At 35.5% G+C, this 12,820-nt stretch overlaps 3 protein-coding genes across 8 annotated transcripts in view; 2 read left to right on the top strand and 1 right to left on the bottom strand.

Moving 5' to 3' along the window:
- The first annotated feature begins 160 nt into the window (after nucleotides 1-160).
- On the top strand, nucleotides 161-2,360 carry LOC105213660 (nedd8-activating enzyme E1 regulatory subunit). The gene is made up of 6 exons (XM_011186638.3): nucleotides 161-647; nucleotides 705-1,077; nucleotides 1,164-1,299; nucleotides 1,353-1,817; nucleotides 1,872-2,120; nucleotides 2,180-2,360. Exons 1-6 carry the CDS (start codon nucleotides 415-417, stop codon nucleotides 2,290-2,292), a joined length of 1,569 nt encoding a protein of 522 aa, XP_011184940.2. The 5' UTR covers nucleotides 161-414; the 3' UTR covers nucleotides 2,293-2,360.
- Nucleotides 2,361-2,496: 136 nt separating this feature from the next.
- Nucleotides 2,497-4,620, top strand: LOC105213666 (zinc finger protein ZFP2). The gene is made up of 3 exons (XM_011186651.3): nucleotides 2,497-3,423; nucleotides 3,487-4,053; nucleotides 4,111-4,620. Exons 1-3 carry the CDS (start codon nucleotides 2,857-2,859, stop codon nucleotides 4,483-4,485), a joined length of 1,509 nt encoding a protein of 502 aa, XP_011184953.2. The 5' UTR covers nucleotides 2,497-2,856; the 3' UTR covers nucleotides 4,486-4,620.
- A 452-nt stretch (nucleotides 4,621-5,072) lies between these two features.
- Nucleotides 5,073-12,820, bottom strand: part of LOC105213673 (uncharacterized) — a 236,630-nt gene continuing 228,882 nt past the window's right edge. For 5 of the 6 annotated variants that reach the window (XM_054230205.1, XM_054230203.1, XM_029041687.2 and 2 more), the window contains 2 exons: nucleotides 6,825-7,147; nucleotides 5,073-6,583 (listed from right to left, as the gene is read on the bottom strand). In XM_054230205.1, coding sequence (XP_054086180.1) covers nucleotides 6,230-6,583; nucleotides 6,825-7,147 — 677 coding nt within the window. In that variant the 3' untranslated portion in view covers nucleotides 5,073-6,229. The remainder of the gene's footprint in view (nucleotides 6,584-6,824; nucleotides 7,148-12,820) is intronic. The other variant, XM_054230207.1, reaches the window with a different exon arrangement.

Raw genomic sequence — 12,820 nt, 5'->3', positions numbered from 1 at the left:
TTCACAAATTCATGCCAAAGCATCGAAAAGGCGTTTAGAAGACACTGTGTTTTAACGTAAATTACTCTAACAACATTCTGATACTGGTTGTCAATATTCTGAACATGAATTCTCTTTTTCTATTTTATGTTTTGAACTTAATTTTTTTTAATAATATTAATAGTATTTTGCTTTTTATTGCTAAATTAAATACATATGCACCAAATAAATGGTTTTAAATTTCTCTTGAAAATGACATGGAATTATAAAATAATTTATTAACTGTGGCATCTCTCGTCTGAAACAGCCCCCAATAAAATTCGAATAACAACAAAACAGTCCAATTTGCAGAAATCAGCTGATATTTTTGATTTTTGTTGGGTTCCTTGAACTGCCACCGACTGCCATCAACATAGAGCAAATAGCAAACTTAAAATGTCATCACCGGCGCCAAAATCTCCTGAACAATCGGATAAAAGTAGAAAATATGACCGTCAAATTCGTTTATGGGGAGAACATGGACAAACCTTATTGGAAAGTTCAACAATTTGTTTGCTGAATGCGACGGCATTAGGATGTGAAGTTTTGAAAAGTCTAGTCTTACCCGGCATTGGTGGCTTCACTATCGTAGATGGCAATATTGTTACGGAAGATGACTTGGGAATAAAGTATTTAAAACAATGTGTATATATTTTAGAATTTCTAAAGTTATTTTATTGATTTAGCTTCTTTTTGGACGCCTCCTTTGTTGGTCAATCAAAAGCTAGAGCTTGTATGCAGTTGCTGCAAGAATTAAATACAGATGTTAATGGTGATTTTGTGGATGAAAGTGTTGATTGGATACTATCAAATCGACCGGCATTTTTCGATACTTTTGATGTAGTCATTGCGTCAAATTTGAGTGAAAAAGCTTTGTGGGGATTATCGGATCGTCTATGGGAGGCAAATATTCCATTTGTGTATTGCAGATCATTGGGCTTTTTTGGTTCCATTCGCTTACAAATAAAAGAACATTGTGTAATTGAATCACATCCTGATAACCGACAATATGACCTTCGATTAGAACAACCCTTTCCCGCATTAAAAAAACATTTCGAGGTAAATTTATAATAAATATAAGTAAATTGGTTTAACATACTAAAGGCTAATTAACAGCGGCAATTAATTTTGTGTAACTTTTTTAGAGCACAGAAATCACAAGCAAAGTTCCTTGGCTCTTGGTGCTTAATAAATTTCTGCAATTATGGAAGGAGAAAAGTTGTGGACAATTTCCAGTCAATTATAAGCAAAAGTCATCATTGAAGGAAATGATTCGCTCAGGTAATTAGTATATTTAAGTACAGTTTGTATATCCTACATTCATGATATTTCAGCAATGACGGCGGACGAGGAAAACTATGAAGAAGCCATAAAAGCAGTGAATACTGCTTTAGGTGGTGGAAATGTGCCTTCTTCAATCAAATCGATTTTCGAGGATAATGCTTGTACCAACCTTAACAAACAGAGTAGCCCATTTTGGATAATAACTAAAGCTTTAAAAGAATTTGTAGAGAACGATAATAAGGGATTGCTACCATTGCCTGGTGTTCTACCAGATATGACTGCGGATACCGAACCATATATAACACTGCAGAACATTTACCGTAACCAAGCTTTACATGATGCCGACAATGTGTATCGCAAATGTCAAAAATACTTAAAGGAGCTGGGTTTGCCTGAAGACACCATTAGTGAAAAAACAGTGCGCTTATTTTGCAGAGAATCAGCTGGTCTGGCAGTTATACGTGGAACTAAAATTACTGATGAAAACGCTAAAAGCAGTAATATACTTTCATTCGGTTTGTTAAATGAATTCTTTTCTGTTTAATATTTTACTAACCATTTATGTTTAGTTGATGATTTAGAGATTCAAGGCACACTTGCTGAGCATTATGTGGCCCTACGTGCATACGAGCGTTTTGTATCGGAATGTGGCAATGTGCCCGGTGAATGTTATGTAGAAACCGATGTGAAGGAGCTTAAAACGGTTGCAAGTAAAATGCTTTCAGATTGGGGAGTTCATGCATCCATTAGCGATGATTTGATACATGAAATATGTCGTTACGGTGGCTCGGAAATACATTCAATATCAGCGTTCATAGGTACTGTGTGCATATTTATATCATATGATAAATAATAAAAACGTTTATTTATCTAACAGGTGGTTGCGTAGCCCAGGAGGTCATAAAAATAGTAACTAAACAATACAAACCAATCGATAATACGTTTTTATACAATGCCATTACATCCGAAACAACAACATTTAAATTGTAAACGTTTGAATTTTGTATGATACTTCGAAAATTGTATCCGAAATATATGTTATCGATTTCCAATTAGAATTTGTTGTTTATAACATTTGTAAATGTTTGATACAGGCTAAGAAATTGGTCTCTTTACACATACTAATACTGGATATGCTTCTAAACATTTATTCCATTCAAAAAGTTGCTCAAAAAGTTGCAGTAAAGAATTTTATAATTCGGATTATAAATTTTTTGGAAATTACTGCAATGCACTTATTTCAAATAGCTGAGTCAAGAACCATGACAGCATCAATTATACTTAGCAACCCTGTAAAAATTGCAATTTGGTTTATCAAACAGCTGATAATATAAAATGCACATAAATAAACTTCAGTAAACAAATATATTTTATAATTTGGAATTGATATGTGAAAAGAATTTCTTAATTTAGGTTGTGTTTTTATATTACCGGGGAGATAATTACTCCTAATATACTGTTAATAAAGGATGTTTTTTAAAGAGGTTATGAAATTAAATTGATTCAGTTTCTAATACCTATCTAAATAAAGTGCATTCGTTTAAATTCTTTAATATGGATAAGATATCCAATTCATGTCGTGCTTGTACAAAAGAATTAAACTCACACAAAAAATTAAATATATTCGAAACACCGGATATCCTTAAGAAACTAGCCATTTGTATCTCATTGGAAATATGCCCAGCAGACAAATATCCAAAATTTCTATGTGCATATTGTTATGAGAAAGTTAACGATTTCTATCAGTTCCGAGAAATGTGTAGGGAATCAATCCAACATTTTGAAGAGGTTCTAAAGCCTAAGAAACCATTGGTTTTTGAGAATGAAAAACCCATTTCAATATTGGAAGTGCAGGAGGAGAATGTTACTCTTTTAGATGAACAAACTTATCTTGAAAATATTCCAGACAAATATGAGGAAGATTTTGAGAGGAAAACTAAAGTAAATCATGACTTGGAAAATACAGAATACTTGCGTCAAGACATGTCAACACCAAATCAGCATAGTCACGTTGAAGCTGACAGTGATTCTGATGTCGATAGCCTCCATAACAACTCATTTCTTAATGAAAACAATGAAGCTGCAACCAAATTAAATCATGAAACGATGAATAAATCAATAGTAAGACAGTTTTAACATAAACCATAATATTGTTTATATTTTAAACTAGTTTCCTATTTACAGGTTTCGGATACTTCAACGTGTACAAAGCAGTTGAATGACAGCGAAACAAAGCCAACTTATCGTTGTGATATCTGCACATCACGTTTCTTCATTGAGCACCGCCTCCTGGCGCACAAGCGTGAACATGAAGGCCTTATTCCGTATCCGTGTACACAAGAGGGCTGCACTAAAGCATTTAATCGTTGGAACGCACTTGCCCGGCACCTTAGACAGCATGAGGGACATAGCTTTCAGTATGCTTGCGACCAAGAGGGCTGTGACAAAGTGTATAAGCACAAGCCAACATTAGTGATGCATCAGCGTAAATGTCATAAATTGGGCCCGGAGCTGAAGACGCACATTTGTGAGATTTGTGGCAAAGTATTCAAAACGACGACAATGCTGAACGACCATCATTACACGCACAAGGACAAATCTGAACGTCCACACGCGTGCGATCAGCCAAATTGCATGCGTCGATTTTCCAATAAAGATAAACTGAAGGTGCATCTTATGCGACATGCGGGTATTAAAAACTATGTGTGCCCACACTGTGGCATGCGTAAGACCACAATGAACGAGTTAAAGGTATTCACAGTTTATGCATTACAAAAACCAATTTCTATGCATACATTCATATTGCAGGTGCATATTAATTATCATACACTGGAACGTACATGGCCATGTCGCTTTTGCACACACGTTTGCAATAGCTCCGGCAATCTGAAAACACATATACGCACTGTGCATGAGCGTGCCAAAGATTATGCCTGCCGCTATTGTGAACGCACCTTCGCCAAGCCGGACACGCGTAAATACCATGAAATGACACACACGGGTGAGAAGCCAAATGAATGCCCTGAATGTGGCAAGCGGTTTTTACAACCGGCAGCATTGCGCACACATCGAAAGATTCATCAGCGTGACAGTGTGCCTAGTACAAAAGTGAAAAATAGTGTAAAGAAGAAACCGAAAGAAGAAAGTGTGCTCCAAGGTGTTGTAGAAAGTCCTGCATGTTGAGCGAAGTGTTTTGTAATAATATAGGAAACCAAGTTCTGTGAAGTTAGGTTACATTAGGGAGTGAGTGATAAGAACCAGTGCAAAAAAATAAAAATGAATAAAGCAACAACAACACATTTTTTTATTAAAAGTTCATTCTTTATTTTCTTAAAAAATACTAAACTATATTAAGTCCACATATATTTCATAATTTACATACTTTTTAAGTCAAGAATGAAAATTTTAGAATTAGATTGTTCAGAAAGTAATAGACAGTATTTTCATAATAATTAATATGTTAAGTATTTAGCGCTAAGTTTACCAGCTAGGCGTATGTTTTGTTTAACAAAAAGTCATGGAAGAAAGTCTAACAAATAAAAGGACATATGTGGAGTAACGAATATTCTCAAAACTTTCATATAAGTCGAAAATGTTTTCTGTTTTTCAAAATAAGTACAACTTCAAATAGAATGTAGACTTTGTAAATATGTATGTATGTATGTACAATATGTCTGATAGAGGTAAACTATTTAAATTCATATCGGATAACAGGTTTGCTTGTTTTTCAGATTATTTATTTTAACGCTTACTTGCTAGAGCACATTAGAATATTCTTTGAAATCAGCAGCTTGTAAATATTGAATGTATATTTTCTATAACAATTAAGTTGTAAATAATTATATGTATGTACTTGTATGTATACGTATGCATGTAAAAATAATGTATGTATGTATGTATGCAATATGCATTATTTAGGCAAGGTCATTGTTATTGGTTTACGTGTTATTGTGTTAATAGTACAAGTAGTTAAAAGACATATGCAAGTAAATAGGCTCAGTCAATACGGAAACACTTACATTATATAAATATGTGATTTTTTCTTCCATTAAAATAACTTTATATGTACATACACAAACTAAGTTTAACATATATATGTACATTTTACATACATTCACGCTTAACAGCTAAGTATACATTATGCTAATATGCTCCTTTAAGGATTTCAATATGTCTCTAATTATGTTTTAACTCTGTTAGCTTTTTAAATATATTTTTTTTTATTCTACTTTATTTTCTTATTTTCAAATTGTATACATAGCTTGCTGTCACTAAGTCTAAAACATATTTATGTACGCATGTGTGTGTGTGTGTGTGTGTGTGTTTTTCTAAACGTATACAAAGTTTACTTTCATATTTGAACGCCACACTAAATATTTAGGCTAAATATCACCAACGATTAAATCGTTAAATCTTAACAGACTTACATACTAACTCAATTACAATCGAATAATTACAAATAATTTATTTTGTTTTTATTTATTTTAACTTCCATATCATACCATAATATAGTAATTCTGGTAATTTTTTTGATAATCGTAAGCACTTAGCTTCTTACTTTATACGTTAAATACACATACTATGTATACTGTATATATGTAAATGTTAAACTAACATAAAATCTATATATAAATAGCGCTTTATGCTTTCAAGAATCTCACTGTCTCAACAGTTTTGAATAATTCACAATAAATTATTTACTAACAAATATAAGCTCGTTGAATTTCCTCTTTCGTATTTTTTTTCGAAACAACTTTTGTTTACACTACTACACTCCCGCTCCAAATAACCTACCCCCACTGCCCGTCTTAACAACTAACACCTGTAAAGTATAAATTTCTGCAAGTGTATGTTCGTAATAATTCCAGTTAAATGCTGTTTAAAATCGCTATACACCCTCCTCGCACTGCCGCTCATCCACCTGATCTCATACATAATCCGAGGGCACTGATGCCGCGACGGTACTGGTGCTTGTCTCATTGATGGCCGCCAAGCGTGGTATGCGTCGCTGCGAAGCTTCATTCGGTCCGCCGCTGCCGAGGCCACCCAATGTGCCGCCACCACCCATAGCCAAAACGCCGCCGACGGGCACACCGGCGCTGCTGCCGCCTTCCCAGTTGGGAAGGGGTTGTGACATGACCGTTAAGCCAACGATTTCGTAGGCGCGCTCATTACCGCCGCCTGGCACGGCGGTTACCGAGAGGTCGGAGTAATAGGCGCTGCTGGGCGCGGATGACACCACCATCGGAATGTCCTGTTCGTGTTGTTGGAAGTTGTATTTCTGTAAGGTGGAAATGAAGTGGAATTAATGTATTGATTGATTTTCGAATTCGAAGATAATTGCGTAACAATGAGTGTGGTTTTCGTTGGAAAGTTGTTGTTTTTTTTCTAATAAAAAATGAACTACCAAACAAATTTTACAAATTTTCAATTGCCGTTAGCATGCTTTAATTTCCAAAAAAAGTCAGATTTCGAAAAAATGTCTGAAAATGCATTTCCAGTTTACCATTGCCTTAACTCACCTCACCACACTGACTGTAGGCCGTATTTTGATATGACGGATTTGCCGAACGTACCGATTCGCGATCCAATTCTGCATACAATGCCTCATTAACTGGACTGTAAGCATCATCCATGTGCGTGTAATGATTCTCGGCGGGCGACGATGACGGTGGTCCAATTTGATCTGGACTAGCCGATGAACGACGACTCCATGACCAAACTCCAGAATTACTATTCGGACGTCTTCGTATGCTGTCGGCGGGATGTTTGATGGATAGTGTGGAACGACCATTCGAGCCGCCGTTGCGATTGTTGCGACACCACCAGGGTTGTGTGCGACCAGCTGCAATGAGTGGGGAAGATAATGGTTAATTAAGGTTTTAAGTTCTGGAAATATTAGAAATATTTAAGTGGATGAAGTACAATATTTAAATACGATTGGTTTCAATCTTTCGAGGTATTCGCGGAATTTTTTTTATTCATAAATGGGCTGTCACAACGAATATTCGAAGCAAAGAAGAAATGCCTAACCATGTAAAAGCAGTGCGGAGCAGAATGTGTTAATATATCACTAACGACCCTTTAAGTTTTTCGGTCCATTTTCTATGTTTTTTTGTTCCTCATCTCAAAACCTTAAAGTAAGCTTTGAGAAGAATGGTTCGTGAATGTAAAGCCAATACCATCCTTAAGATTTTGTGTCCCTTTAAGGTTATCTTTATTTTTGAAAATAGGAAAAGGTTCCAGGGAGCCAAATGGAGGCTGGAGCATAGTCACAGTATTGTTTTTGGCCAAGAATTCCCGAGCAAGCAACAAAGTATGAGAAGTATGTTAAAAATAAACTAAAATCGGCAAGCTCATAATAGAAACGACTAACCTTAGCGGCTGCTGCAGACAAAGTAAGCAATGGATACAGCTGAAAATCTTATCGTGCTTCAGGTGGATGTATATCAATTTAATAAATAATATAATCAAATAGTAATTACGAAATAAAAAAAAAATGACAATTGAACTCTTAAATTTTAAAATTCCCGTTATTTTTTGAACACACCTTGTATGCAGATATTTACAAGTGCCACAATACACGGATGTCATCTATCGAATAAGTTAATGTTTAGTCGTTGCCAAAAGAGCTGAACTCCAATCAGCAACAACAACAACAAGCACATGCTTTGACAACTCCTTGCTTTCTGAGTGCATGAGACACTGCCATGGAATTATAACATTTTATCAATTTTTTTTATTTTTTTTCTGAGTATGAGCATTTGTATATTTGTAAGCTAAGATTTTCATTCACATTTCAGTACAATTTTAAATGCATAGTGTATGATTTGAAAAGCGACAGGCGCGCAGGCACAGTTGGCTTATGTATCTCATTTGTTTTCGATACTTTAAAGGCACACCGAGGCGTATGAGTAATGTAGGCAGTTTAAAGTGCCATTATTTATGACTTACAAATAGTCATATGCATAAACTCAAAGCTATGGGAACACTAGTATTTGTACAAACATATAAACATACGCACATACAGTTATTAAATATGTATAAGTGCTGACTTGGATTTCTACGGTGCATTGAAACAAACACGTCACAATACAAATTGGTGTTGACTTTTATCTTAGCGTGTCATTAATAGCGCACATTAAGATCAAAGAAAACTCTGAGAGAGACACACACATACATACACTGCTCATACATATGCTCCGATATGAGCGCCTTCGCGCTTTGGAGGCTGTGTAAATAGATACGCGCATATTAAATAAATATGATTGTGAGTGGGGAGGGGCAGTGGTAAGGATATGCGAACGCTTTAAAAATCCAATATTTATCGCTTTCATAGTTATGAATGACTTCGTTGACAGTCAGCAGTTGGGGGTGTGGCCTCAGCTGGCTGGTGTCGCATTTGGTTACACATGTGACTGCATGTCACTCGCTCGTTCAAGTTTGTTTGCCTTTGCCTGTTTGCTTGACTGTTTGCGGAGCGTTCGCATTCGATTACACACTCAATTATTTATACAAATCCAAATTGTTTGCTCACAAACAACAACAACATTTGTGTGATTATGTGTGTAATTGCTTGAACAATGCAGATGTATGCGTGTGTATGAGTGTTTGAAATTTGCTTGTGTTTATTTGCAAACAAAAAATTACAAACATATTTGATAATAATCTCTTGTTGATTATTCAGTGAATTAGGAGCAAAAAAGCCTCGAGGGTGTGTGTGCTTGCGTTTCGCTTAACTTTCACTTGTCAAACGTTAGTAATTAATAAGGCTTATGAGTCAGTTTTGTGGAACTCAGATATGTGTACATTTGCAATATATGAATATGCGATTAAATGCGATTAATTTTTAATATACATATATAAGTAGAAATTAAAGTCATGCCATATATTTGGCGAAGAACGGGAGTGGAAGCTTTTATATAGCTTTCATTACTAACCGAAAGGAGCCAAGGAGCTTTTTACGACTTTTGACAATAGATCAAATGGGTGAAAACCTCTGTAATTGAATATAAGAATATAATATTGAATATATAAAAAAAATTTTCAGAATTTAGAATTGACTTTAAAAAGAGTTCGTTGTCTATTAGTAAACTTATTTTGAACAATATTTTGACCTTAAGGGATATGGTCTTATACTTTATATGATTTTATTGATATAAGTTAACTTTAAAACCTTCTAACAAAGTGATAATAGCCACCTTGTTCTCTACTTTAGCATCTTCTTGAAGTTATACTCAGCTAGAGTGTCATTTCGAAGTGTGGTAGCATTATTTTTTTAACCCAAAAAGTTGAAATCAAAAGCTCTTTTTAGTGATTTAAATATCACTAGTGTTGCCATATCAATTTAAATTTTTAATAAAAGCAAAAAAAAAAAAATAGTTTTCTTTTTTTCATTTTCCTCAAGAAATCTGAAGCAATCGAGTATCAATTGCAATGCAAGTATCACTCATTCCTGTATGTCCCTGCATGTTATTGCAGTTGTCGACTTTGTCAACCGAATTACACCGATGACAAATCGCCAATGTTGACCATTGACCATTAGCATTTCTCCAATAAACGGGGAGAATTGCAATCGAAAAGCCAATTAGCCATTGGCGTGGTACAACGTAGAGTTGCGGAATTTGTTGTACGTTTTTTGTTGTTTTACACACCGCTACTCTCGAATTTTTTCGGCAAGAACCGTTAAGCGCAAGTTGGCATCATGTTGCATGGCAGAAAAGTTAAGCAAACAAACCCATAAAAAAGAAAAAAAAACAACAAACATTTGGAGAAAGGTAAAAACACTGGAAAACAGAGAATAACAACAAAAACAAAAGTTTTGTTAGTGCAACGCAGTCAACTTAAATCACCGAAACTAAGTTAGGTCGCGTGTGTAATTCGGCGCATTGTTGTAATGCTTAGCTTCAACATGCATGTTGTTGTTGTTATTTTCTACACTGTCAGAAATTAGAAAAAAATTAAGTAATTCAGCAAATCGTTAAATTGTCAAACGATCTGGCATGTTAATAGCCGAGTGCGTGACTACCAGTCGGGAGATTCTGCATTCATTGTTTTTGTTTCACTTGTAAATGTGTTCAACACACATGGCAAATTAGCAAAGGGAAAGGAGTTGCGTGAAATGTTAGTTATTGTTGTTGTAACAGTATAAAAAAATATATTTTTTTGAGGTTAGATGTTGTTTTGTTTAGATGTAAGAACCTACTATCGTGGAGATTTTTGTCTCATTATAAAACATGCTCTTCACTGATCCAAAATAGAGGTTATAGAACACCTTATTTACTATAAATCCAGGTTCCGATTATTATAGAACTAGTATTTTAGGGATTGTAGGAATTATATTTTTCCACAAAATCCCGCTATTTTGAACTGTACAATATAGAAAATAATGTCCCGATTTATAGTTCGTTTCCGGGAACTAGATTGGTTGGAACATTAGAGTTTTGGATATCGGTTGATCTGAATAGATAAGGTTAAGTAGATAAAAGATAGTTCGAATACATAACCTTTTATTTTCAGATTCTATTCTATAAACTCTTTAAAATAGGAATTATAGAACTCCATCTATAATGGTCCATGAGATATAAAAAATTTTGGAATCAATAGATTGCTCCAAATACAAAGCGAACCTATTGATATAACCCCTTTATATATTGATATAAAACAATAGCCATGAAATATTTACGAATTTTTACGAAGATGGCGCCAAGAGATACATGAATAAAAAACATTGTTTCCGCATAAAAAATGTGGGTGAGGTTTATACAAATGTACAACTGTGAGAGGCAAAAAGTGATTACAAAGTGAAACAAGCGAACAGATTAACGATTTGTTGAGAACGAAAAGACACGCGCTGCAAATCCTTTGACAATCACACACAGAGCAAAAGGCACACCGAAATAAAAAAAAAACTGTAAAAAATACCGAAAGGCCGAAAAAATGCGACAAACAGTTAAAACCGTTGGGAGTACAGCAATACAAACAGTTAAACAGTTAAACATTCCAAGCAAATCGTTGTAAATAAAAAGGCAAACAAATTGTAAGGAACGCAACTCGCGGCGGTTGCGCGATGTTTGTGCGCTCCTTTTTTTTGGCCGAAATGCAAACTGGCAATTAAACGTTTGCACTTTTATTTCCTCTTGTCAACACACGCCTAAAAGAGGCTCCAGCAACCAGCTGTCGAAAAAAAACACAACGAAGACCAACACATACAAGCGCACACAAATCGACGGGCGCTCAAAGGCGGCTCAGTGCGCTCCACCAGTAGGCTGCTCACTGTAGAGGACAGGTGTGCCCGGGATTGGCGATGAGGTGCATGCACGCACGACAAGCCACGCGGTTTCGATGTCGCTCGCGGCGTGCGCACACACAAAAGGTCAGCGATCACCCGATGTGGCGCTTATTCGGCCAGCGCTCCGCTTTTTTTTGCCGCTCTTCAGGCGGAAGTTATGTCACTTATCCTTGGCCGTTTCTCACTGTGGCGCTAAGCGTGTACGAGTACGTGTGGGGCGGTGCTGGGTGGTGTATGAGTGTGTGTTGTTGTGTTTCCTCGCTGGTTTTTGTGATTTGTCAGCCGATTAAAAGTTGCTGAGATTTGTAGGTATGCGTAGCAAAGCAGTTAGCATAACAGTGCTTTGTGTGTAAAAGTTCAGTTCGGTTGACAGTTGAACATGGGCGCAGGCGCTGGCAATTACGCGACATCACTGACCCGCATTTGCGTGTGACCGCAATCGGAAAATCGTTTTCGAAATAGACAGAAAGTGACTGTTTGTATGTATGTTTGGCGAAAAAAGAAACAGTCTTGGCGAAATTGAAAGACATGTAATGGGCTTGCGAGCATACTAACGATTGCTAATTGTTACTCTGACGAGTTGGCCTCTTGACCCAGTGTCTGAACTTTAATTTGAAGATTGGCAAGAAAGCACATATGTCATCTATTGGTATATGTATATATTTCCTAATATATAGAGGTCATATTAGGGTGTTCCAACATTTTGAAATTTTTTCCTCAGTAAAAGTGGCAGCAAAGTGCAATAAATATAAAAAATCATTTTTTTTTTGCATTTTCGTTACGTGTAATATCTTAAAATATACTCTGAAAATTTGAAGTTTATCGGATAATCGGCTTTTAGAGTTATTCGCTCTCCAACTCCAACACGCTAGTGTGAAACTTTAAATGCTGTAACTCGAAAACCGCTCGGTAGATTTTAATGAAATTTCTACAGCTTTTAGAATGCATAATGAACTCAGGTCTGAACCAAAGATTTTTTTTTCAAAAATTCCGATTTTTTCCCGAACTGTTGATTTTTTCCCGAAAATCTAGGAAAAAATTTCCTGAGGCCGCCATTTTGTAAATTTTTGAAAAAAAAGTTTGGTTCAAGCCCAGGATTATCTATTTATAAAAGTATTTTTTTCCGATTGATTTTAGATGAATCTCCAAGACCTTGTGATTGTCACCGCAAGGATCTTTTGGGAAATTATAATTTTTTATTTTCAAATTTTCGTGACTTTAAGTCAA

This window comes from Zeugodacus cucurbitae, chromosome 4, assembly GCF_028554725.1.
Source record: "Zeugodacus cucurbitae isolate PBARC_wt_2022May chromosome 4, idZeuCucr1.2, whole genome shotgun sequence".
NCBI classification, from domain to species: domain Eukaryota; kingdom Metazoa; phylum Arthropoda; class Insecta; order Diptera; family Tephritidae; genus Zeugodacus; species Zeugodacus cucurbitae.
Note: the sequence above shows the minus strand (reverse complement) of the source record. Positions and strands in the feature narration are given on the sequence as shown.